Source organism: Mustelus asterias, chromosome 7 (assembly GCF_964213995.1).
Source record: "Mustelus asterias chromosome 7, sMusAst1.hap1.1, whole genome shotgun sequence".
NCBI lineage: Eukaryota > Metazoa > Chordata > Chondrichthyes > Carcharhiniformes > Triakidae > Mustelus > Mustelus asterias.
The window spans coordinates 8454138-8480256 of NC_135807.1; the positions used below are offsets into that span (position 1 = coordinate 8454138).

General features: G+C 47.1%; 1 protein-coding gene across 1 annotated transcript in view; it reads right to left on the reverse strand.

Annotated features, from left to right (window-relative positions):
- The window catches only part of nipal2 (NIPA like domain containing 2), a 93129-nt gene that overhangs the window by 39859 nt on the left and 27151 nt on the right, over positions 1–26119 (reverse strand). The window contains exons 2-4 of the mRNA XM_078215651.1: positions 24405–24473; positions 17154–17325; positions 1062–1121 (exon numbers count right to left, since the gene is read on the reverse strand). Of these exons, the coding sequence (XP_078071777.1) occupies positions 1062–1121; positions 17154–17325; positions 24405–24473 (301 nt within the window). The remainder of the gene's footprint in view (positions 1–1061; positions 1122–17153; positions 17326–24404; positions 24474–26119) is intronic.

The window sequence follows — 26119 nt, forward strand, 5'->3', positions numbered from 1 at the left end:
TGGCCCAGCGGGGGGAAGGAGACCCCTGTACTCCCCAACCCCAGACGCTGTACTGATCTGGGATGGTGATAGAGGAGGGTCCATGGGTCCAGGAGCACGGTGCTGTCCATGAAGACCAGCTGGGCATGGAGATGGAGGCAGGAAGCGGTCTGCCCGGCAAAGTGGTGAACAGCGCATCAGGAGCAGTGTGACACTGTGGCAGAAAGTTGTAGCCCTCACCCCAAAGTCTTACCAACTGAGCACTGCCTTGTACATGCCACTCTTTAGCAATTAGATTTGATGCCAATGTGATTTCCCATTGGCGTGACGTAAGATTGAAAGGCCTGATGGGACATTGGCGGGGCAGTTGTTCTAACGAGCATTCAGGAGATGCAAATGAAATTCATGCCACCAGCCAAAGGGAAGATGAACCCGCCATTAACCTGCCACTGGGAGAATTACAACAGGATTTTACGTCAACAAGTTTCTGACTTCTTGGCTCCTGCCAGATTCACCACGTCTTCCCGCCATCGAACCCACTGCAGGCTGGTTGAGTGCAGTGGCCAGTTCCCTCTCACAGTCCGAAAGACGTGCTGGTTAGGTGCATTGGCCGTGCTAAGTTCTCGCTCAGTGTACCCAAACAGGCGCCGGAGTGTGGCGACTAGGGGATTTTCACAGTAACTTAATTGCAGTGTTAATGTAAGCCTACTTGTGACACGAATAAATAAACTTTAAAACTTTAAACTGTTTCTGTGCTGTATATTCTGTACATAATTAAAAATACTGTTTCCAATTTGACCATCTAATGAGGAGAAGTCTAGCTGATCATGAACACTGCTTCATATATAAATGTTCTAATTTCAGACCTTGCGCACGGTCTATCATAGTCTAACCTTTATTTTTATTTTAAACAGCTAATTATTTATTGTGTTGTATGATAAGGGCACCCATGGGGTGACAGAAAAAGAAAGGGCAGATTTACATATATCAAGGGGTTGCCTGTAGTCCAGCAGAGTTGCTACTCAGTAATCAGCTGTGTAACTCAAACAAAAAGATTATGTATTACAGGAGGTCTGACTTACCCAAGATATCTGAAGAACGCATCTTCTCCTTGAGAAACAGCACCGAAATGGCTGCACTTGCTAAATAAATAATAATAATTCTGGTATCATTATAAGGTACAAGCAATTGTCCAAGTTTTGCATTAAAACAGAAACATTGAAAAATCAAAGTTAATGGTGATGGACCCAGGTTCTTATCACAGAATAGAATCCCTACAGTTCAGAAGGAGGCCATTCAGCCCATCAAGTCTGTACCGACCACAATCCCACCCAGGCCCTATCCCCATAACCCCATGCATTTATCTTACTAATCCCCCTGACACTAATGGACAATTTATCATGGCTAATCCACCTAACCCGCACATCTTTGGACTGTTGGAGGAAACCAGAGCACCCACGCAGACACAGAGAGAATGTGCAAACTCCGCACAGACGGTGACCCGAGGCCGGAATTGAACCTGGGTCCCTGGCACTGTGAGGCAGCAGTGCTAACCACTGTGCCACTGTGCCGCCCCTGTTTTATTCTGTCAATGTTATTCTGTCAATAACATCTAAAATTAGTGGAACACATTGGATGGGATTTTCTGGCCGTGCTCACCCTAAGGCCAGAGATTCCCGCCCCATTCCCATGGCGGGCGGGACGGATAAAATCTGCCCATTATATTCAGCAACTCCTTCGACAGCACTTTCCAAACCCGTGACCACTTCCATCTAGAAGGACAAGGGTAGCAGATAGATGGGAACACCACCACTGGAAGTTCCCCTCCAAACCACTCACTATCCTGACTTGGAAATATATGACCGTTCCTTCACTGTCGCTGGTGCTCCCTCCCTAACAGCATTGTGGGTGTACCTACACCACACAGACGGCAGCAGTTCAAGAAGGTGGGATGTTTTTTAAGAGCAAATAGGCCATCATTGCCAGTGAGCCTAACATCCCATGAAAGAACAAAGAACACACTCAGTAGCTCGTACTTTTGCTTGAGTCAAAAGATTATAGGCTCAAGTCCCACTCCAGGCTGATGCTCAAGTGTGGTACTGATGGAGTGCTGCATTGTTGGAGGTGCAATTTTTTGGATGGGATTAAGCCTCACCTGGTCTCTTAGGTGGATGTAAAAATCCCACGGTCACTATTCAAAGAAATGCAAGGGAATTTCCCTCGGTGTTCCGACTAATATTTATCCCTCAACCAACATCACTAAAACAGATCATTATCTCATTGGGGCTTTCTTGTATAAAAATCAGTCACCCCTTTTCCCACATTGAAAGAGTGCCTACGCTTAGCTTTGGGCATAGGCAGCTGGAGGTACTGCTGTGAAGTTGAGTTTGTGAAGTGTGGTCCCTTAAGTTATTGATGTAACCAACCGGGAACTTTAACTAAACAAGAAAATATCAATTAAAGTAAGGTTCTACTGGAACTGGAATGCTGTTCAAATAAATACAAGGACCATTCATTACCAAAACAAAATAATAATTTAGTCACTCTCAAAACAGGTTTTGCAGCTTTGGAAAAATACCTTTGGAGTTCTTCTGGTGATTCCGCTGTCTGTAAGCTCTTTCTGATTTGGTACCCTTTTGTTAGATCGATGGAGAGTTCTCTTAAGGGATATTTGTTAGCTGGCAGGGAGCCGCTCTTCCCTCTCTTGGTGTTGAGAGGTGGCAGCTCTTCAGTTGCACTGCAGTTCTTCTTTATAACTCTGATGACCTATCAATTTTCCTACACCAGGATTGGTCTGATATTGTCAACAACAACAAATTCAAATTTGATAGGTTCCTGGTAGCTGAGTGTCTTCTTTAAACTGATAGGCTGTCAAAATTCAAAAGCCTGCAAGGCCTGTTACTAAGGCAACCCTGATGCTTGGTCCTCGTTATAAATGTTGCAATCTGTGTACACTGAGTGCACCTGCATTTTAAACATCCAAGCACTGACACAAAACCAGCTTTTAAAGGGATCCCATTTCACAAACTCAACTTCACAACAGTACTTCACTAATGGTAGATCGATTAACATCAATCGATGCATCTTTCCTTATCTCACTAAGTTGGCTATTACCCGAATGTGGCTCCTTTACCAAACTGTCTCGCTGAGCTGAGGAATTGGAAGCCTCTCTGTACCTACAGGGCCTGTTCCTGTGCTGTAACTTTCTTTGTTCTTTGTACACCTTAGGGACCGCAGCAGTTCAAGAAGGCAGCTCACCACCACCCTGTCCAGGGCAACTAGGGATGGGCAATAAATGCTGGTCTTGCCAAGAACGCCCATAAAATGAATTTTTAAAAAAAATCTTAATGTAACAAACATCTTGTATGGGGTGAGTATGGGAGGAAACAGACGCGATCTGTCCAACTGGCAGCCGACATAATTCTGACAAAATTACAGATGAGGGCATTAGAAACCAGGGGCGGCACGGTGGCACAGTAGTTAGCACTGCCGCCTCACAGTGCCAGGGACCCAGGTTCAATTCTGGCCTCGGCTGACTGTCTGTGCGGGGTTTGCACGTTTTCCCCATGTTTGCGTGGGTTTCCTCCGGGTGCTCCCGTTTCCTCCCACAGTCCAAAGATGTGTGGGTTAGGGGGATTGGCCAAGATAAATTGTCCCTTAGTGTCAGGGGGCTAGCAGGGTAAATATGTGGGGCTAAAGCCTGGCTGGGATTGTTGTTGGTGAAGGGAAGGGCTGAATGGCCTCCTTCTGCACTGGAGGGATCCTATGAAAAAAAGGAAAATAACATTTCAGACAGAGGTTTACAATCCCAGTAGTTTTTGTGTGAAGTGACCGAAAGCGAGTGAGAATAGTCAGGGTCTCATTAGCTGCCGACGTTTTTTTTAAAGTAAAATTGCAGCAACCTTGTGTGTTATTGTGTGGGTGTTAGAAAGGATTTCACTGACCGGAATGTACCATCAGGAAAAAGAAAATGTCACTGAGATGCAGATACGACATGAATGAACCTCGTGCACAGCATGAGACGGAATTTCAGAGTCATCCGTGCAAGAAAAATAAAATGCTCTTCCCCTGACAGAGTAATGGACCTTTAGGAAATGCCACACAATTACTGGACGTTTGTGTTCCTAAAGGTACTATCATATTCTATCAGCAATATGATAAACTGAGGGCAAGCGGCCACCACACTCACGGTGAATATCTGCTGACAACTTTGTTTTCATTAACTTTTTATTTGACATTTGAGGAGGTCACGGATAAGTTTACATTCCACCCTGAGGTCAGGAATGAGCCAGACACGGCCAGGAAATTATAAAGCCAGCTGGCGGGCAGGCTTCCTGGTCTCATTCCGAGTGTCGGCCATTTTGACCAAGGCAGGTTAAGGCCCTGGGACTGTCATCATCTCCCTGAGGCGAAAGGCAATGAAGGCTCATAACAGCCAATTGTAAAAGGGAGTTTCCTGTCGGCCTCATTTTTCTATTCATTCGTGGGACATGGGCGTCGCTGGCTGGGCCAATATTTATTGCCCATCCCTAGTTGCCCTTGGAGGGCAGTTTAGAGTAAACCACATTGCTGTGGCTCTGGAGTCACATATGGGCAGGAGTCACAAGTAAGGACGGAAGATTTCCTTCCCCAAAGGACATTAGTGAGCCAGATGGGTTTTTCTAACAATCAACAATGGTTTCATGGTCATCTGTAGATTCTTAATTCCAGATATTTTTCATTGAATTCAAATTCCACAGCTTGCCTTGGCAGGATTTGAACCTGGGCCCCCAGAACATTTGCTGAGTGTCTGGATTAATAGTCTCGTGATAATACCACTAGGCCATCACCTCCCCAGACAGTATTTAAAGTTTATTTATTAGTGTCACAAGTAGGCTTACATTAACACTGCAATGAAGTTACTGTGAAAATCCCCTAGTCGCCACACTCTGGCGCCTGTTCAGGTACACTGAGGGAGAATTTAGCATGGCCAATGCACCTAACCAGCACGTCTTTGGGGCTGCGGGAGGAAACCGGAGCATCCGGAGGAAACCCATGCAGAAATGGGGAGAAGGTGCAAACTCCACACAGACAGTGACCCAAGCCGGGAATTGAACCTGGGTCCCTGGTGCTGTGAGGCAGCAATACCTCACCCTATTTACTGTGGGTGGCACTGTGCCACCCTATTTAACAGCCTATAGGTGGACATCCAGCACAAGGGGAGCCATGCAGTGCTCCAGGTAGACCTCTAGGCTGTCCCTGCCCGCCCGGCTGTGGGTACAGCTCTCCAGCAGGTTCACGGCTCCAGCAGTGTTAACCTGGTTACTTTCTATGACTTTCAATGCTATTTTTTAAGAAGTGACAGAGCTTCGGGTTGAAGCATCCTCCCAGTTATTTACCTCACATTGAAGCCAGGTGCTTCTCTGGAGCTGAAAGCACTGTGATTGGTTCTCCATCATTTTAAAGCCTGCCCTTCTATCTTTAATAAGGGAGGCGGTGGCTCAGTGGTATTGTTGCTGGACTAGTAATCCAGACACCCAGGTAATGCTCTGGGGACCCAGGTTCGAATCCCACCACAACAGATGGTGAAATTTGCAATCAATAAAAAAATCTGGAATTAAGAGTCTATTGATGACCGTAACACCATTGTTGATTGTTGGAAAAACCCATCTAGTTCACTAATGTCCTTTAGGGAAGGAAATCTGCCGTCCTTACCTGGTCTGGCCAAATGTGACTCCAGAGCCACAGCAATGTGGTTGACTCTTAACTCAGGTTAACCTCAGGGATGGGCAATAAATACTGGGACATCCAATGATATCCATATCCCTGAATGAAGAAGAAAAAAATTGGACAGGGAACCTGTCTCCATGCCAACTTAGGGCACAGCCATGTGAAAATCCTGACATTAACCAGTTTCTCTTCAGTTCAGGTCCTGAGAACAATCCCAGCTCCTCTTTCCCATTTCTGTGATGGAACTTCACCCGCACATCTCACAGTCAGAGTCTCTGAAGGAACAATTTTGATTCTGGCTGAGTGTCATGCAGGAGAAGGTGTGCAGGCCTTTTGCAGAGACAGAACTCCTGAGTCTCATCGAGGTAGGCCCGAGGTCCTCCTCACAGGAAGCAGCAGCTCACTGTCAGGAGGAATGAGATTACAGACAGAACAGGCCCTGAAGGAACTCCCAGGACCTTAGGCAGCCGCAACAATGACCGTCAATAATGGGGGCGGCACAGTGAGACAGTGGTTAGCACTGCTGCCTCACAGCGCCAGGGACCCGGCTTCGGTCACATTGGGAGATGGGCCGGGAAACCTGGGAGGATTAGAGTTTCTTTGTGGGGTTTGGAGCAACATTTTGAGTTAAAGTCTATTTATTAGTCACAAGTAGGCTTACATTAACACTGCAATGAAGTTCCTGTGAAAATCCCCTGGTCACCACACTCCGGCGCCTGTTCGGGTACACTGAGAGAAAATTTAGCACGGCCAATGCACCTAACCAGCACGTCTTTCAGACTGTGGGAGGAAACTGGAGCACCCGGAAGAAACTCACGCAGACACGGGGAGAACATGCAGACTCTACACAGACAGTGACCCAAGCTGGGAATCGAACCCGGGTCCCTGGTGCTGTGAGGCAGCAGTGCTAACCACTGTGCCACTGTGTCATCCACCCTGTCTTTGTAATCTCCTGTAGCCCTCAAACTTTCCAAGCTCATTGTATTTCTTCAATTCCGACCTCTTGGACAACCCAAATTCTATTTATTCCATTATTGACAGCCATTGTTGCAGCTCCTTGGGCCCTGAGCTCTGGAATTCCCGGCTGAAAACCTTCCACATTTCTACTTTATGGTATTCCTTAAAACGTACCTCACTGTCCAAGAGTTTGGTGATCAAGTGTAAAGTCTCCTTGTGTGGCCTGGTGTCTAGCTTTGTTTGATGATGGTGACGTGAAGCGCCTTTACAATGTTAAAGGTGCCACATAAATGCAATTTGTTGCCTTTGTTTGCTGTTTGGCATCTTCACTGGGACACATGAGCCACCTAGTGCCATTGTACTAACAATGTCTGGCCTGCAATGGAATTTAGGAACAGGAAGTGGCTATTCGGCCCATTGAACTTGTTCCAACACCACTCAATCAGATCACAGCTGAGTATCTAAATGTTTTTTGGGGGTAGATTATGTGGGGGGTTGTTTTTTAAAAATGTTGCTTCTTGTTTTGTCAAGGGACACATTTCTGGGGAATCGGGAAGACCCCTCGGACCTTTAAAAATGGCGGGTGGGACCCAGATGCGGACATCCTGTCCCATTTCTGACCATATAATTTTTGTCAGGAAAAGGCGTGGTTCACATGGGTAAAAAACCCCAACTCAGGTCAGTGCTGAGTTCAAACAGACCCCATTTTGGCTGCTGCAAGAGCCTTAACCCACAGTCACAAATGATGGAATAGATGTAAGTCTTCAAGAGTGTATGAGGTCTCTATAATTGTCATGGTCTAAAATTTTTTAATCCCCTGCTCTTTAAACTTTAAAGAACAGGCTGAAGCTGTCAGTGAGTGTTAAAAAAACAACCCTCTGCTGGATTACTTTGATTGACAGGCATAGGATAGAAAAAAAGGAAGCATCTGGGTATCCTGTTTCAACAGAGCTTTCTGTTGACATTTTCCCAAGGGCTATTATGAATGCTTGGTTGAGGTTCAAAAGCTACAATTATCTCAACAGGGAGTTATGAGTTCATTGTTTGCATGACATCTTGTCTGGAATTCTCTGACCATTCATACCCCACTGCCATTGCAAACGAGGATGGAGAATTTGGCACTCAGCCAAATCTTCATTCACTGTAGCAGGACCAGAGAATGCCGCTGCCGTGAATGGCTGGGGAATTCCTTAAAAAAGCTTGAAAGGATTAATTGTCTTTGATGTGCCATCTGAATAGATGTTTGTTTTTGTAAGAGATTAACCACTTTAAATGTTTAAAAGCTTCCAATGGGTTTTATGAATGTGAATTTTTTTGACTATCAAGTGTTTAGGAGTGAGAGCTGTAGAAGATCATTAGAAGTTGATTTTTTTCATCTACACTTCGTTCCTGAGGTCTGCCCATTTTAGATACTAGGGAATGTCTACAGTGGTGGCAGAGGGGGTAGGTGGGGTTGACATTGAATTGGCATGGAGGTAATGAGGGAAAATGGGGGATGAGTGGGAAGGGTGAGGGCTGGAGGGCCTAACAACTCCTAGAAAAAGTTGCCTTGTCACTCACCCACCTCCATGGCCACCTACGCTGGGCTTCCACCTCTATCCCACACCGGCCACCCCCACCCCGAAGTAAAAATTGCACAATTAGGGGACCTAATTGAGGTAACTTCAGCAAGTTGGGAAATTAGGCACCCTTGGTGGTCAAAACCAGCCCCAAATTTCAGAGGATTTCTCTCCTCATTCGCAGCTCCCAAGCTCTCGTGTATTTTTTCCCTTATTTCCAGCTTTTCCAGCAGTGAATTTGCTGCATAAAGGGGAGAATCTTCTTCCGGGAGAAGTTGAATTCTTTCTGTCTGAATGTTCACAGCTGGGGCATTGAGAGGACAGAGACCTAGTCAGTAACTGAGAGCTCCAGACAGGAATTTCATTAAATCTAAGCAGTAGAGTTGGGTTGGGAAAAAAAAGTTGCTTCTTTTTTATTTTTGTCGGGGGTAGCCATAGAAACCAGGGAGTTATTTGAAGCTTCAGAGAGTGATCACATTGGGTCAACTCATTGACGACTGAATTAGTCACTGCAAACTTCACATTTCATCTACACCTCCACACACAAAAGCAAGTTAATCAATAGAACTTATCGAGTTAATGAGCGGTCATCGGCCAATCATCAACAGCTACAGGAATACAGAATACCTCTCCAATTCACTGGACTCTTTAAATACTTAGCGCAGAGAATTTTACCCCAACAATCACTAACTCATGCTTTTTTTCTGATTTAGTGTTTTGAGTCTTACATAGAACATAGAACAGTACAGCACAGAACAGGCCCTTCGGCCCACGATGTTGTGCCGAGCTTTATCTGAAACCAAAATCAAGCTATCCCACTCCCTATCATCCTGGTGTGCTCCATGTGCCTATCCAATAACCGCTTAAATGTTCCTAAAGTGTCTGACTCCACTATCACTACAGGCAGTCCATTCCACACCCCAACCACTCTCTGCGTAAAGAACCTACCTCTGATATCCTTCCTATATCTCCCACCACGAACCCTATAGTTATGCCCCCTTGTAATAGCTCCATCCACCCGAGGAAATAGACTTTGAACATTCACTCTATCTATCCCCTCCATCATTTTATAAACCTCTATTAAGTCTCCCTCAACCTCCTCCGCTCCAGAGAGAACAGCCCTAGCTCCCTCAACCTTTCCTCATAAGACCTACCCTCCAAACCAGGCAGCATCCTGGTAAATCTCCTCTGCACTCTTTCCAGCGCTTCCACATCCTTCTTATAGTGAGGTGACCAGAACTGCATGCAATATTCCAAATGTGGTCTCACCAAGGTCCTGTACAGTTGCAGCATAATCCCACGGCTCTTAAACTCAAACCCCCTGTTAATAAAAGCTAACACACTATTCATTTTCCCTTTCAGTTTTCATCACTTAAGCAGGTTGGCAGTCAGTCTTCACACATATGGCTGCACCAAGTACCAAATGCTGCATTTACCAATGCACTAACAACCAAAGGCTGCATCAATTAAGGCATCAAAACACTGGTAGCTGCAGAAATCAATGCATTGAGTATTGGTATAGCTGTATTTCTTTTATTCATTCATGGAACATGGGCATCAGAGGCTGACCAGCATTTATTGCCCATCCCTAGTTGCCCCTTGAGAAGGTGGTGGTGAGCTGCCTTCTTGAATCGCTGCAGTCCATATGCTGTGGGTTGACCCACAATGCTGCTGGAGAGGGAATTCCAGGATTTTGACCCAGCGACTGCGAAGGAGCAGCGATATATTTCCAAGTCAGGACGGTGAGTGGCTTGGAGGGGAACTTGCGGGTGGTGGTGTTCCCATCTATCTGCTGCCCTTTTCCTTCTAGGTAGAAGTGGTCATGGGTTTTATCAATAGAAAGATATGGCTGCAGTTGAATTGAACGATGGAAACATAGAAATGAGAAACGGATGTAGGCCATTCGGCCCTTCGAGCCTGCTCCGCCATTCATTTTGATCATCGAATTCAAAATCCTGATTTCCCCCCTTTCCTTCCATATCCTTTGATCCCTTTAGCCCCAAGAGATTTATCTAATTTCTTCTTGAAATCAGACAATGATTTGGCCTCAACTACATTTGGTGGTAGTGAATTTCACACATTCACCACCCTCTGGGTGAAGAAAGGGATGAAGTGCAATAAAAACCACAGAAAATTGCACACAAAATCCCAAAATAAAACTTTACTGTCAGGTGTGACCCTGCGATTGGGCAGCACTTGCTGAATAATCCTGAGTGCGTTAATAACGACTGTGTGGCACGGTGGCACAATGGTTAGCACTGCTGCCTCACAGCGCCAGGGATCCGGGTTCAATTCTCAGCTTGGGTCACTGTCTGTGTGGAGTCTGCGCATTCTCCCTGTGACTGAGTGGGTTTCCTCCGGGTGCTCCGGTTTCCTCCCCACAGTCTGAAAGACATGTTGGTTAGGGTGCATTGGCCATGCTAAATTCTCTCTCAGTGTAACCCGAACAGGCGCCAGAATGTGGCAACCAGGGGATTTTCACAGTAACTTCATTGTTAATGTAAGCCTATTTGTAACACTAACAAATAGGGGGTGATTCTCCCAGCCCACTGCACTGCTCTAGCGGAGGCCGTGTAGCGGGCTTCCCATTGGGCACCATGGCCTTTGCGTGTCTCCGGCTGCCAGAAATTGGCGTGCAGCTGTATACACTATGCTAATTATCATAAATTATGCCTGCCAGTGCCAGCCTGGTCCCCTGGCACAGCCCAAGGGGCAAAGTGGAAGTGCCGAGGGGGCACCTTGGCACTGCCCACGTGCATAGGGCAGTGCCAAGGGGGCAGAGTAGGGCCTTTGGGTGAGGACATCATTGGGGGTAGGGGGTTTCCGCTACCAATCTGCACTCGGGTTTGGTGACAGAGGGAGGGAGGCCAGCGATCGAGGCTGGACATCGGGGTGGAGTGGTTGACAGCATGCTGGGGAGGGGGGTCGGGGCTGCGGGGGGGGGAATCCTCTATGACAGATTGGCGCATGCGTAATGGCCCACTCAGCGCTGTGCTGCCGGCCTCTCCAATGGGAATAGGCCCCACCCTCAGATTTCTAATGGGATTCACGCTGAGGCTCTCTACAGTGCAGAGTGTGGGAGATCCATTTTGAAAATCCTGCTGAGAAAAATAACGGCATTTACTCTCAATTCGCCACTTAGAATCTTTTTGGGAGAATCCCACCTATAAACTTTAAACTTAGCCACAGTAACAACCAAATTAAGATAATCAGTCAATCATGCTCACTTACACTTGTCCAAAGCAACATCCTTTCATATCTGGGGCCCTAACAAACAGAGGGAATATGTGCAAGCCTTGCATCTTTTCTGAATTACCCAAGAACTTGTGGAGCCTATAATTCCTTGTTGCTTTCTCGATGGCAATGCCTTAGCCAATCAGAGTTGATTTGCCAACCAATCAGTACAATACTCCTGTGATATAAATTGCTGTGATCGTTTGAAATTTGGTTTTCCTGTGTTTGTCCTGATGAGTGCAAAACAAAAAGCTTCAACAACACGTCCCTCCGTCCAACTATATTCAAAGTTCTGGATCACCAAGTGAGTGATTGAAATTGTAGATTTCTGCTTCTCGAAAGTGAAACCAACACGCAAAAAAAATGGACAGTCTCCCAGAAGATTAGATAGTTTCTCCCAGCCAAAGGGTGACCTCTCACTTCCACGTTTGATCCCTGCTTGGTTAGTCTCAGTCAGGTTGGGTATTGAGTGACAATAATGCCTCCAAATTAGGCAAGGAAGAACTGCTTGCTGCTCCAGCTCAGGACAGTTACCCAGTGCCTCCTGTAGAGGTGAGAATGTGCGGGTGTTGAGTGAGCTTAGCTCCCAGAGCAGCTGAATAGATTTCCAATACTAGCTGTCCACACTGGTGTGTGTGTCAGTCACTCTGCTGGGTGGAGTCATACCTGGCTCTAAGGAAGATGATTGTGATGGTTGGAGGTCAATCATCTCAGATCCAGGACATCTCTGCAGGAGTCCCTCAGGGGAGTGTCCTCGGCCCAACCATCTTCAGCTGCTTCATCAATGACCTTCCTTCCATTGTAAGGTCAGAAGTGGGGATGTTCGCTGATGATTGCACAATGTTCAGCACCATTCGTGACTCCTCAGATACTGAAGCAGTCCATGTCCAAATGCACAAGACCTGGACAATATCCAGAGTTGGGCTAACAAGTGACAAGCAACATTCACGCCACACAAATGCCAGGCAATGATCATCTTCAACAAGAGAGGATATAACCATCGTCCCCTGACACTCAATAGCATTGTAAGAAGTCTCACAACACCAGGTTAAAGTCCAACAGGTTTATTTGGTAGCAAAAGCCACTAGCTTTCAGAGCACTGCTCCTTCGTCAGGTAAGTGGGAGTTGTGTTCACAAACAGGGCATATAAAGACACAAACTCAATTTACAAGATAATGGTTGGAATGCGAGTCTTTACAGGTAATCAAGTCTTAAAGGTACAGACAATGTGAGTGGAAAGAGGGTGAAGCACAGGTTAAAGAGGTGTGTATTGTCTCCAGCCAGGACAGTTAGTGAGATTTTGCAAGCCCAGGCAAGTTGTGAGGGTTACAGATAGTGTGACATGAACCCAAGATCCCGGTTGAGGCCATCCTCATGTGTGCGGAACTTGGCTATCAGTCTCTGCTCAGCGACTCTGCGTTGTCGTGTATGCCACTCAATGGCATTACCATCGCTGAATCCCCAACTATCATCATCCTGTGGATTACCATTGACCAGAAACTAAGCTGGACTAGCCATATAAATACTGTGGCCACCAGAGCGGGCCAGAGGCTAGGAATCCTGCAGCATGTAACTCACCTCCCAACTCCCGAAAGCCTGTCCACCATCTACAAGACACAAGTCAGGAGTGTGATGAAATAGTCGCCACTTGTCTGGGTGGCGCAGCTCCAACTACGCGCAAGAAGCTCAACACCATCCAGGACAAATCCTCTCTGCGTCTCTCATCTAATATTTTCTTGCCTCTACATGGTCCATATCCCTCTATTCCCTGCCTACTCATGTATCCATCCAGATGCCTCTTGAACGCTGTTATAGAATCATAGACAGGAAGTCAGCACGTTGGCCTTTATTACAAGGGGATCGGAGTTCAGGAATAAAGGAATCTTGCTGCAGTTGTACAGGGCTAGACTTTTAGTGGGGTGGGTAGCCTTATCAGCCCCAAATGCACTTTGGTACAAATGGCTGGTGCCAGGGAAGCTAGCCGGCCAGTGCTTGTATTTCTGGACTCAGTCAGCTTCCGCTCTGCCCTGAGCAAGGCCCGAGGTTCAGCTGTTGATCTATATTATAGGATTAGCTGTACCTCCCATTGCCCAACATCAGATTGTAAAAGTGACCACGAACCTGTTGAACTTTCGTGAAAACCCATTTGGTTGACGAGTGTCCTGTGGCCATGGAAACCTGTTTTCCTTCCCTCGTCTGGCCCAAGCATGACTCCAGTCCCACAGCTATGTTCCTCTATTAACACAGGGTACAATTCTCTCACTCCCTCACTAGTGGGTTCAATGGTAGGCCGGGGAGAGGGGCGGGAGGGGGAGAACTTGGCAAGAGATCCAAAAGTCAGATTTGGGATACAAATGGAGGCCCGATTGGAATCGTCCCGACCGTGTCCAATTCTCCGTGACGCCAGTGGGAAAACACGCCAGTCCAGATCATGTCTAGAACAATGTGGATTACAGACGCCCAAATTAACCTGAAAAATGGGGCTGCCTCCGGAGTTCAGGGTGGAAGCCACCAGCGAGTCTGGTCTCTGAAATGCCACAGCAATGGGTGAGGGGCAAGAGTGGGGGCATGGGCGGGGGGGGGGTGGGGGGTGGGGGGTGGGGGGGGGGGGGGGGGAAGAGTATCCCTCAGGTGGACCTTCCAGATTCAGTGTCCTCGAGGAGACCCATTCTTCCAACATCAAGAGTATTCCTGGAGATCCATCTAGGGGTGGCACGGTGGCACAGTGGTTAGCACTGCTGCCTCACAGCGCCAGGGACTCTGGTTCAATTCCCGGCTTGGGTCAGTGACTGTGTGGGGTCTGAATGTTCTCCTCGTGTCTGAGTGGGTTTTCTCCGGGTGCTCCGGTTTCCTCCCACAGTCCAAAGCCGTGCTGGTTAGGTTGATTGGCCACGCTAAATTCTCCCTCCGTGTACCCGAACAGGCGCTGGAGTGTGGCGACTAGGGGATTTGCACAGTAACTTCATTGCAGTGTTAATGTGAGCCTACTTGTGATGCTAATAAATAAAATTTAAAGGATCTTCAACAGTGGGTCAGTGATGCTGGGTGTCTTTTAAATCCGGGCCCCGTGACGACAGGACGCGTGCACACACGCCCGCTAAAACCCCGGATACATCATTAATAAAGTCAGGACCAGGAGATGTGGCACTATGTCCCCTCGGACTCTAGAGCAGGAAAGACTCCCCATCCCTGCCCCGGCACGGAGTCACAGCTGGGAGGATTCTGCCCGCAGCGACTGCGCCAAGTGCAAGGCTCCAGAAGGTTCCGTCTAAATATTTTTCTTCAACCTGATTGGCCGTTAGCTGTCCCCTGAAGTAGTCCAGCAGGGCGACCAGGTTTAGTGTCACCGTGCCACCCCTAGATGGATCTCCAGGAATACTCTTGATGTTGGAAGAATGGGTCTCCTCGAGGACACTGAATCTGGAAGGTCCACCTGAGGGATACTCTTCCCCCCCCCCCCCCACCAATGCCCCCACTCTTGCTAATAAACGATTATATATTTTTTGTTTAAAATAACATCCAGTCCTCCGGTGGCTGTCTCTGTTCGAGATGTTTGCCTGAACTAATCCAGGCATTAAAAAAAACAGCAGCATGACGAAATAAAACCCAGCAGCATAGATTAGGAAGCAATATGCGTGCAATAACTCTGCTTAAACTGTGCCTTCAGCTCCCAAATTCAATGTCACCATAGCAACCGCCATAGCAAAGCGCTTTCCAATTTAATTTGGAGCAGCAGTTATTAACTCCACTGTTCAATAAAAAAAAGTTAATCCTCTCTTCTGGTAGTCTACTTGACCCACGCCACTTCAAAACACAAATGGTTATTTTACCCAGGAAAGTGAACTCAGCTAGAACCAGCACCCGCTCTTCTCCCCAAGTGTTCCCTTCTGCTCCAGCCCTGTAACCTCGCCCGGAGCATTGATTAGCTGCCTACACCCTGTTGGTGCTCACACCTTGGGAGGGTTCAAGTTAAAAAGTTTATTTATTAGTCACAAGTAAGGCTTACATTAACACTGCCATGAGGTTACTGTGAAATTCCTCTAGTCGCCACACTCCAGCACCTGTTCGGGTCAATGCACCCTAACCAGCACGTCTTTCAGACTGTGGGAGGAAACCGGAGCACCTGGAGGAAACCCACGCAGACACGGGGAGAACAGGCAGACTCCACACAGACAGTGACCCAAGCTGGGAATCAAACCCAGGTCCCTGACACTGTGAGGCAGCAGTGCTAACCACTGTGACACCGTGCTGCCTGGTTCTGTTGGGAGAGCTGGCACAGTGGTTAGTGCTGCTGCCTCACAGCGCCAGGGACCCGGGTTCGATTCCCAGCTTGGGTCACTGTTGTGTGGAGTTTTCACATTCTCTTCGTGTCTGCATGGGTTTCCTCTGGAAGCTCCGGTTTCCTCCCACAGTCTGAAAGACGTGCTGGTTAGGTGTATTGACCCAAACAGGTGCCGAAGTGTGGCGATTAGGGGAATTTCACAGTAACTTCATTGCAGTGTTAATGTAAGCCTTACTGGTGACTAATAAATTTACTTTACTTTACCTTCTGAACATTGAGTGTGCTAAGAATTACACTGATAACCAATTTAGGATTATCATTCGGAGTCACCACGTGGCTCATTGTGCTTACTAGAAGCTACAAATATTCAGATACAGCACTCCAGGGCATTGCAACTCTTTGGAATTACAGACTGTTCACTCTGAAGGGATGCTGAATAAACCAGGATTGTTTTCACTGGAAAGACAGAGGCTGAGGGGAGACCTGATAGAGGTCTATAAAATTATGAGGGGCACAGACAGGGTGGAGAGTCAGAGGCTTTTTTCCCAGGGTGGAAGTGTCAATTACAAGTGAGCACAGGTTCAAGGTGAGAGGGGGAAAGTTTAAGGGAGATGTGTGGGGGGAGTTTTTCACGCAGAGAGTGGTGGGTGCCTGGAACGCGCTGCCAGAGGAGGTGGTGGAAGCAGGCACATTAGCAACATTTAAGAGGCATCTGGATGGGTACCTGAATAGGGAGGAAATAGAGGGGATACGGACCGAGTAAGGGCAGAAGGTTTTTTTTAAGTTTAGTTAGGGCATCATGATCAGCACGGGCTTGGAGGGCCGAAGGGCCTATTCCCGTGCTGTACTTTTCTTTGTTTTTGTTCTACATAAAAGCTTGGGGAAGAATAGTTCCCTGGCGCAGTCTCCATGGAAATGCCTTAATCAAAGGTGACTGGCCAACCAATCAGCATCCTATTCTCATGTAGTATATAAACTGTTGCTCCCCATAAAATTTGGTACTCTTGCATCTGTCCTGATGAGTGCAAGTTGAAAAGCTTCAACAACGTGCCTTTTTTTTAAAACAATACTCAAGATCTGTCTGACCAAGTGACCAGCTAAATGGGATTTGTTATATTGAAGGCTTTAATCTGCACGCATTTGGCGATTCATAACATTCTCCTTTCTTTTGTGAGATATTTGGAACGGTTACAAAGTGCCCATATTTCCCAATTAGCCGTTGTTAGTCTCCCCCACAGGACCAGTTTTTCAAAAGGTTCATTCTCGAGACGCGCGCTTCACTGGCAACGCCAACATTTAATGTCCATCCCTAACCACCCTCGGTTCAATGTCTCATCTATCACCGTGTTTCAGTATAAAGCTGGAAGGATATAATGGAGGGATTTCAATGGTTAGTGATCAGTCCCCCAGGAGAGGCTGCGTATTGTCCTTACCAATCACAGACACGCATCCCAGTGGAGCGACCAGTGTAGCTGGAGCAAAGCCGTAAGCTGCAAAGTTCCCCAGCTCCCCCATTCCCATCAGGAAGATTCCGCACCACCACAACTTGCTCCTGTAATAGGGTGCTGGGCTTTCTTGACATAACAGCCGTACATGTGTATATTTCTGTGATGGGGGAAACAAGAGTTTTGGGATTATTATCAATAAAACACCTGATTACCGTCGCCACGGCATTCAGAGTACAAACAAGATAGTCAGTAAACTGAAGATCGTTTCTGTCCTGGGAAATACACAGCTAGAAATATTGGCGGGGATTCTCCCAAAAACATTCCAAATTCCCAATGTGCGGGAAAACGGGAGTAACGTGATTTCCAGAATGAATCTCCGAAGCTCCGAGCGCTGCACGGTGCTCGGGCAGGATTCCCTCTGAAAACCAGGAGACTATTCCCACCCGGGAGGCCAGCAGCAGAGCGCTGAGTGGGCCATTGCGCATGCGCCGCTCTGTTAGAGCGGATTTCGGCACACCTGCAATGGCCCTCCCATTGCTGGCCTCTGATCGCTGGCCAGCCCCCCAACCCCTCATCGCTGGGCTCACGGTCCTCCCCGAGCCAGCCCCTAGGATATCACCCACTCCCCCTTCCCCCCAGCCAACCCAATCTCCCCGACCCCACCCCTGCCACTTGGCCGGATAGTTCCAACTCCCCCTGATCCCAATGACCAGCCCCGAACCGCCCCCCCCCCCCCCATAGCCCTGAATCCCCCCCCCACCCATCCCAATGGCCAGCCCCAATAGCCCTCACTCCCACCCTATCCCTGTCATCCTAATACAGAGTGGCAGCGGGATCCCCCCCTCCCGCTGATCACACATCAGTAGGCCACGCCTCCCCCAGTAGACCACACCCCTTTGGCAGTGTCAGGGTGCATGGCTGGCACTGCCAAGCTGGCATTGCCCAAGGGGCAACCCCCCCCTCACCCTTGACCTCCCAGGGGGGCCTCCATGGTGTCTCTTCCCTCCAGCAGGGTCGGACGCCTGTTCCTCATTGGGGGGAGCAGTTGTAAACCCCGCTGGGGTGAACCACTCTTGGTGGGGCGGTGGGGAGGGGGGAAAAGCTTGCGGGCCCAGAGACTTCCGCGCCGGAGCTGATTACGTCAGAAAACTTAAGTTCAGAGGCGCGCAGAGGCCATGACTCCCAGCGGGAATTCCACAAAACAGCCGGAGAATCGCTCTCACTATGACCAATAAAAATTGACAAAGTTTCATAATCCAATTAAACTTTCAGAACTTCTTCAAGTGACAAAGCTCAGGATTCGGGACATACTCAGAAGTCATATAACCTTTGCACCACCCTCACCTTTCCCCAACACACACCCACTGCTTCTCTCTACTCTCAGATTAAAGCGAGATGCCTTCAAGTGACAAGGCTCCAGTTCACTTGTGTCCTACTCCAATGCAGAATATTTGATTAACTTGTTAGTTTTTAAAAAATTGATTGAGATTTTGATTTGATTTGGAGAATGATAAGTCTGGCCCAAAAGTTAAAATTCTAAATTGGGGCAAGGCCAATTTTGATGGTATCAGGCAGGAACTTTCAAAAGTTAATTGGGGGAGTCTGTGGGAAGGCAAAGGGACGTCTGGTAAGTGGGAGGCTTTCAAAAGTGTGTTAACCAAGGTTCAGGATAAGCACATTCCTCTTAGAATGAAGGGCAAGGCTGGCAGAAGGAGGAAACCCTGGATGACTCGGGATATTGAAGCCCTGGTCAAGAAGAAGAAAGAGGCACATGACATGCATAGGCAGCTGGGATCAAGTGAATCCCTTGAAGAGTATAGGGAGCGCAGGAGTAGAGATAAGAGAGAAATCAGGAGGGCAAAAAGGGGACACGAGATTGTTTTGGCAGATAAGGCAAAGGAGAATCCAAAGAGATTCTACAAATACATAAAGGGCAAAGGAGTAACAAGGGAGAGAGTAGGGCCACTTAGGAAGCAACAAGGTCATCTATGTGCAGATCCACAAGAGATGGGTGAGATCCTAAATGAATATTTCTCATCAATATTTACTGTTGAGAAAAGCATGGATGTTAGGGAACTTGGGGAATTAAATAGTGATGTCTTGAGGAGTGTACATATCACAGAGAAGGAGGTGCTGGAAATCTTAAAGCGCATCAAGGTAGATAAATCCCAGGACATTTTGGGGGAGCTAGGGGTGAAATTGCGGATCCCCTAGCAGAGATATTTGAATCATTGATAGTCACGGGTGAGGTGCCTGAAGATTGGAGGGTGGCAAATGTTGTGCCTTTGTTTAAAAAGGGCTGCAGGGAAAAGCCTGGGAACTATAGGCCAGTGAGCCTCACATCTGTGGTGGGTAAGTTGTTGGAAGGTATTTTGAGAGACAGGATATACAGGCATTTAGAAACGCAAGGACTGATTAGGGACAGTCAGCATGGCTTTGTGAGTGGAAAATCATGTCTCACAAATTTGATTGAGTTTTTTGAAGGGGTAACCAAGAAGGTAAGAAGAGGGCAGTGCAGTTGATGTTGTCTACATGGACTTTAGCAAAGCCTTTGACAAGGTACCGCATGGTAGGTAGTTGCATAAGGTTAAATCTCATTGGATCCAGGGTGAGGTGGCTAAATGGATACAAAATTGGCTTGATGACAGAAGCCAGAGGGTGGTTGTAGAGGGTTGTTTTTCAAGCTGGAGGCCTGTGACCAGCGGTGTGCCTCAGGGATCAGTGCTGGGCCCACTGTTATTTGTCATTTATATTAATGATTTAGATGAGAATATAGAAGGCATGGTTAGTAAGTCTGCAGATGATACCAAGATTGGTGGCATAGTGGACAGTGAAGAAAATTATCTCGGATTGCAACGGGATCTTGATCAATTGGGCCAGTGGGCTGACGAATGGCAGATGGAGTTTAATTTAGATACATGCGGGGTGATGCATTTTGGCAGATTGAACCAGGGCAGGACTTACTCAGTTAATGGTAGGGCGTTGGGGAGAGTTACAGAACAAAGAGATCTAGGGGCACAGGTTCATAGCTCCTTGAAAGTGGAGTCACAGGTGGACAGAATGGTGAAGAAGGCATTCAGAACACTGAATACATTAGCTGGGACGTCTTGTTGAAGTTGTATAAGACATTGGTAAGGCCACACTTGGAATACTGTGTGCAATTCTGGTCATCCTATTATAAAAAGGATATTATTAAACTAGAAAGAGTGCAGAAAAGATTTACTAGGATGCTACCGGGACTTGATGGTTTGAATTATAAGGAGAGGCTGGATAGACTGGGACTTTTTTCCCTGGAGCGTAGGAAACTTGGGGGTGATCTTATAGAGGTCTATAAAATAATGAGGGGCATAGATCAGCCAGATAGTTAATATCTTTTCTCAAAGGTAGGGGAGTCTAAAACTCAAGGGCATAGGTTTAAGGTGAGGGGGGAGAGATACAAAAGTGTCCAGAGGGTCAATATTTTCACACAGAGGGTGGTGGGTGCAGAGGTAGTAGTAGAGGCGGGTACAATTTTGTCTTTTAAAAAGCATTTAGACAGTTACATGGGTAAGATGGGTATAGAGGGATATGGGCCAAATGCGGCTAATTGGGACTAGCTTAGGGGTTTAAAAAAAAGGGCGGCATGGACAAGTTGGGCCGAAGGGCCTGTTTCCATGCTGTAAACCTCTATGGCTCTATGATATTTTATTGTCACATGTATTAACATACAGTGAAAAGTATTGTTTCTTGCACGCTATACAAAACATACCGTTCATAGAGAAGGAAAGGAGAGGGTGCAGAATGTAGTGTTACAGTCATCGCTAGGGTGTAGAGAAAGATCAACTTAATGCAAGGTAAGTCCATTCAAAAGTCTGACAGCAGCAGGGAAGAAGCTGTTCTTGAGTCGGTTGGTACGTGACCTCAGACATTTGTATCTTTTTCCCGATGGAAGAAGGTGGAAGCGAGAAAATCCGGGGTGCGTGGGGGTTCTTAATTATGCTGGCTGCTTTGCCGAGGCAGTGGGAAGTGTAGACAGAGTCAATGGATGGGAGGCTGGTTTGCCTGATGGGTTGGGCTACATTCACGACCTTTTGTAGTTCCTTGCAGTCTTGGGCAGAGCAGGAGCCCCATACCAAGCTGTGATACAACCAGAAAGAATGCTTTCTATGGTGCATCTGTAAAAGTTGGTGAGAGTCGTAGCTGACATGCCAAATTTCACTGTGATCACAACTGATGAAAACCCCGATGACATGAGGTTCTATGATTCTAATCTATTTGCTGATTGCTTTTTAACGAATGCTAACATACCATTTGCCTTCTTGATAGTTGCATATTTAAATGTATAAATGTATGGTTTAGGGGCAGTAGCTGGTCGTGCCAAAGCAAAACACTGACACTGAATTGAGTGCCATCTGCTCAGTTGTAAAAGGAGCAAGTCATTTCTGCATGTCTTAAGAAACAGGGGCTGGAATCCTTGAGAATCCCAGTTGCACTGCGCCAAGTCATTCGCGTTGCTACAGAGAAAAACAAACTGGTGAAAAGGGGCTGCACCCATCAGTCAGAAAGACAAACTGCTCCCAGGCCAATCTCTCCAACAGACATCGCCATTCACGCCGTGCCCACCCATTGGCTGCTTTATTACATACCCTGAATAGCCCTCAGTGCCTCATAAAGAACTGCATTCTGTCAGATTTGTTCTGAATCTGCTGTGGGGCTGAATATTATCCTCTTTGTTTAAAAATGGTTCAGTTTGGGGAAAATTACTCAAAGGACAAAGGAATGAATGGAACTAAAGCAGCGTTATTCCAAACAGTCAAAAACGTGGGCCCAAATTCGCTGGATGTTTTGAAAAGTCAGGTCCTCTCATTGAACTTGTGTAATGTAAAATTATAATCATCGACTCGACAGCACAAAAACAGGCCATTTGGCCCAACTGGTCCATGCCCCACACCAGCTTCCTCCCACATCTAACATGTCCTTCACAAAAAGCTAGCAGGCAGGCCCGACAAGTAGTTAAGAAGGCAAATGGCATTTTGGTCTTTATTGCAAAAGGGGTAGGAGTTTAAAAATAGAGAGGTTTTGTTGTAATTATACACGGTGTTGGTGAGGCCTCACCGGGAATACTCTGTACAGTTTTAGTCCCCTTATCTTAAAAAGGGTATCGCAACATTGGATAAAAGCAAAGTACTGCGGATGCTGGAATCGGAAACAAAAACAGAAAAATGCTGGAAAATCTCAGCAGGTCTGGCAGCATCTGTGGAGAGAGAATAGAGTCAACGAGTCGAGTCTAGATGACCCTTCATCAGAGCTGAGAGGACATTGGAGGCAATCCAAAAGAGATTCACCAGGCTAATTCCTAGGTTGAGAAGGTTGTCCCATCAATGGAGACTAAATAGTCAGGGTCTGTATTCCTTAGAGTTTAGAAGAATCATAGAATCCTACAGTGCAGAAAGAGGCCATTCGGCCCATCGAGTCTGCACCAACCACAATCCCACCCAGGCCCTATCCACATATCCCTACATATTTACCCACTAACCCCTCTAACCTATGCATCCCGGGACACTAAGGAGCAATTTAGAATGGCCAATCAACCTAGCCCGCACATCTTCGGACTGTGGGAGGAAACCGGAGCACCCGGAGGAAACCCACGCAGACACAGGGAGAATGTGCAAACTCCACACAGACAGCGACCCGAGCCGGGATTCGAACCCAGGTCCCTGGAGCTGTGAAGCAGCAGTGCTAACCACTCTACTACCGTGCCGCCCAGTGAAACAGTAGTGCTAACCACTGTGCTACCGTGCCGCCCAGAAGAGGGACCAGGACAGGTTGTTGGTGATCTGGACACCTAAAAACTTGAAGCTTTCGACCATTTCTGCTTTGTCCCCATTGATGTACAGTAAGAAGTTTAACAACACCAGGTTAAAGTCCAACAGGTTTATTTGGTAGCAAAAGCCACACAAGCTTTCGAAGCTCTAAGCCCCTTCTTCAGGTGAGTGGGAATTCTGTTCACAAACAGAGTTTATAAAGACACAGACTCAATTTACATGAATAATGGTTGGAATGCGAATACTTACAACTAATCAAGTCTTTAAGAAACAAAACAATGGGAGTGGAGAGAGCATCAAGACAGGCTAAAAAGATGTGTATTGTCTCCAGACAAGACAGCCAGTGAAACTCTGCAGGTCCACGCAACTGTGGGCGTTACAAATAGTGTGACATGAACCCAATATCCCGGTTGAGGCCGTCCGCGTGTGTGCGGAACTTGGCTATCAGTTTCTGCTCAGCGACTCTGCGCTGTCGTGTGTCGCAAAGGCCGCCTTGGAGAACGCTTACCCGAATATCAGAGGCCGAATGCCCGTGTGACACCATCCTGGACAAAGCAGCCCACTTGGTTGTTACCTTTTCCACAAACATCCACTCCCTCCATCACCAACTCACAGTAGCAGCCATTGGAACCATCTATAAGATGCCCTGCAGTAAATCACCAAGGTTCCTCCGGCAGCATCTTCCAAACCCACGCCTACTACCTTCTAGAAGGACAAGGGCAGCGGACACATGGGAACACCACCACCTGGAGGTTCCCCTCCAAGTCACTCACCATCCTGACTTGGAAATATATCACCGCTCCTTCACTGTCGCTGGGCCAAAATCCTGAAATTCCCTCCCTAACAGCACTGAGGGTGTATCTACACCACATGGACTGCAGTGGTTGAAGAAAGCAGCTCACCACCACCTTCTCAAGGGCAACTAGGGATGGGCAATAAATGCTGACCTACCCAGCGACACCCACATCTCGAAAATGAATACTTTAAAAAAAAATAAAGACATGGAAAACAATTTATTTCCCAGTTTCTTTGAAAACAACGATGAAATGACTGAAGATGATTTCTCGGCACAACATTGTGGGCCGAAGGGCCTGTTCTGTGCTGTACTGTTCTATGTTCTATGAGGATAAAGGGCTGTTTCACCAATGATTATGATGAATCCAATCCAATCGGCTAGCAAAGAACCGGCTTCATTTCCGGTTGGCCATGGAATAAGCCAATGGCAGGAGAGTGGGGGCAGGGTGGCTCAATCAGGTAAGTCATGTGACAAGGTCTCCAGGAATAAGCCCAGCCAGAGTTGGCAACTGTGCGCTGTGTGTGTTCCCCACCTCACCTGGGACCACCAACAGGAGCTGGCATCGCTTTGCAGAGGGGAGGGAGCAAACAAGTCAATTAAATCCAAACCATTCAAAGACAGAGAATGTTACTGTACCTGGATATTTAGTGAAACACTGATAAGGACATTTCCAGTTATGGCTAAGACTGTTCCCAAAACATTAATCTGGAGGGAAAAAAGACATCACAGTTACAAAGAGCACAATTCAACAAATGACTAAGTTACGAAGCAAAGTACTGTGAATTATGTGCTTAATATGTCTGATCTCTGCTTAGCCAGACTCAGCTTTTGAGCTAAACAATTTGGTTTCTTGAGAAGGCTCTCAAAAAGAAAGCTCTGAAATTTAAAATCGCCCACTGAAAGTTTGCTCTTAAATCACAGTTTTTTCATATGTAAATGTGACAGAGAGTGAAGAAACATTCTCACACTCATTAGCGCAGCACGGTGGCTCATCTCCAAACTCCGTGGCCTGGGCTTCGGCTCCTCCATCTGTGACTGGATCCTGAACTTCCTAACTCACAGACCACAATCAGTAAGGATAGGCAACAACACCTCCTCCACGATCACCCTCAACACCAGTGCCCCACAAGGCTGTGTTCTCAGCCCCCTACTATACTCCTTGTACACCTATGACTGTGTGGCCAAATTCCCCTCCAATTCGATTTTCAAGTTTGCTGACGACACCACCGTAGTGGGTCGGATCTCAAACAATAATGAGACAGAGTACAGGAATGAGATAGAGAATCTGGTGAACTGGTGCGGCAACAATAATCTCTCCCTCAATGTCAATAAAACGAAGGAGATTGTCATCGACTTCAGGAAGTATAGAGAAGTGTCCAGATCACAAACAACCTGTCCTGGTCCCCCCATGCCAACACTATAAATAAGAAAGCCCACCAATGCCTCTACTTTCTCAGATGACTAAGGAAATTTGGCATGTCAGCTACGACTCTTACCAACCTTTACAGATGCACCATAGAAAGCATTCTTTCTGGTTGTACCACAGCTTGGTATGGGCTCCTGCTCTACCCAAGACCGCAAGAAACTACAAAAGGTCGTGAATGTAGCCCAATCCATCACGCAAACCAGTCTTCCATCCATTGACTCTGTCTACTCTTTCCACTGCCTCGGCAAAGCAGCCAGCATAATTAAGGACCCCACGCACCCAGAACATTCTCTCTTCCACCTTCTTCCATTGGGAAAAAGATACAAAAGTCTGAGGTCATTTAGAAAGATGCGGATTAATCCGGGATAGTCAGCACGGATTCGTGAAGGGCAAGTCGTGCCTCACAAATTTGATAGAATTTTTTGAGGAGGTAACTAGGTGTGTTGATGAAGGTAGGGCAGTTGATGTCATATACATGGATTTTAGTAAGGCGTTTGATAAGGTCCCCCATGGTCGGCTTATGATGAAACTGAGGAGGTGTGGGATAGAGGGAAAGTTGGCCGATTGGATAGGTAACTGGCTGTCTGATCGAAGACAGAGGGTGGTGGTGGATGGAAAATTTTCGGATTGGAGGCAGGTTGCTAGCGGAGTGCCGCAGGGATCAGTGCTTGGTCCTCTGCTCTTTGTGATTTTTATTAATGACTTAGAGGAGGGGGCTGAAGGGTGGATCAGTAAATTTGCTGATGACACCAAGATTGGTGGAGTAGTGGATGAGGTGGAGGGCTGTTGTAGGCTGCAAAGAGACATAGATAGGATGCAAAAGCTGGGCTGAAAAATGGCAAATGGAGTTTAACCCTGATAAATGTGAGGTGATTCATTTTGGTAGGACAAATTTAAATGTGGATTACAGGGTCAAAGGTAGGGT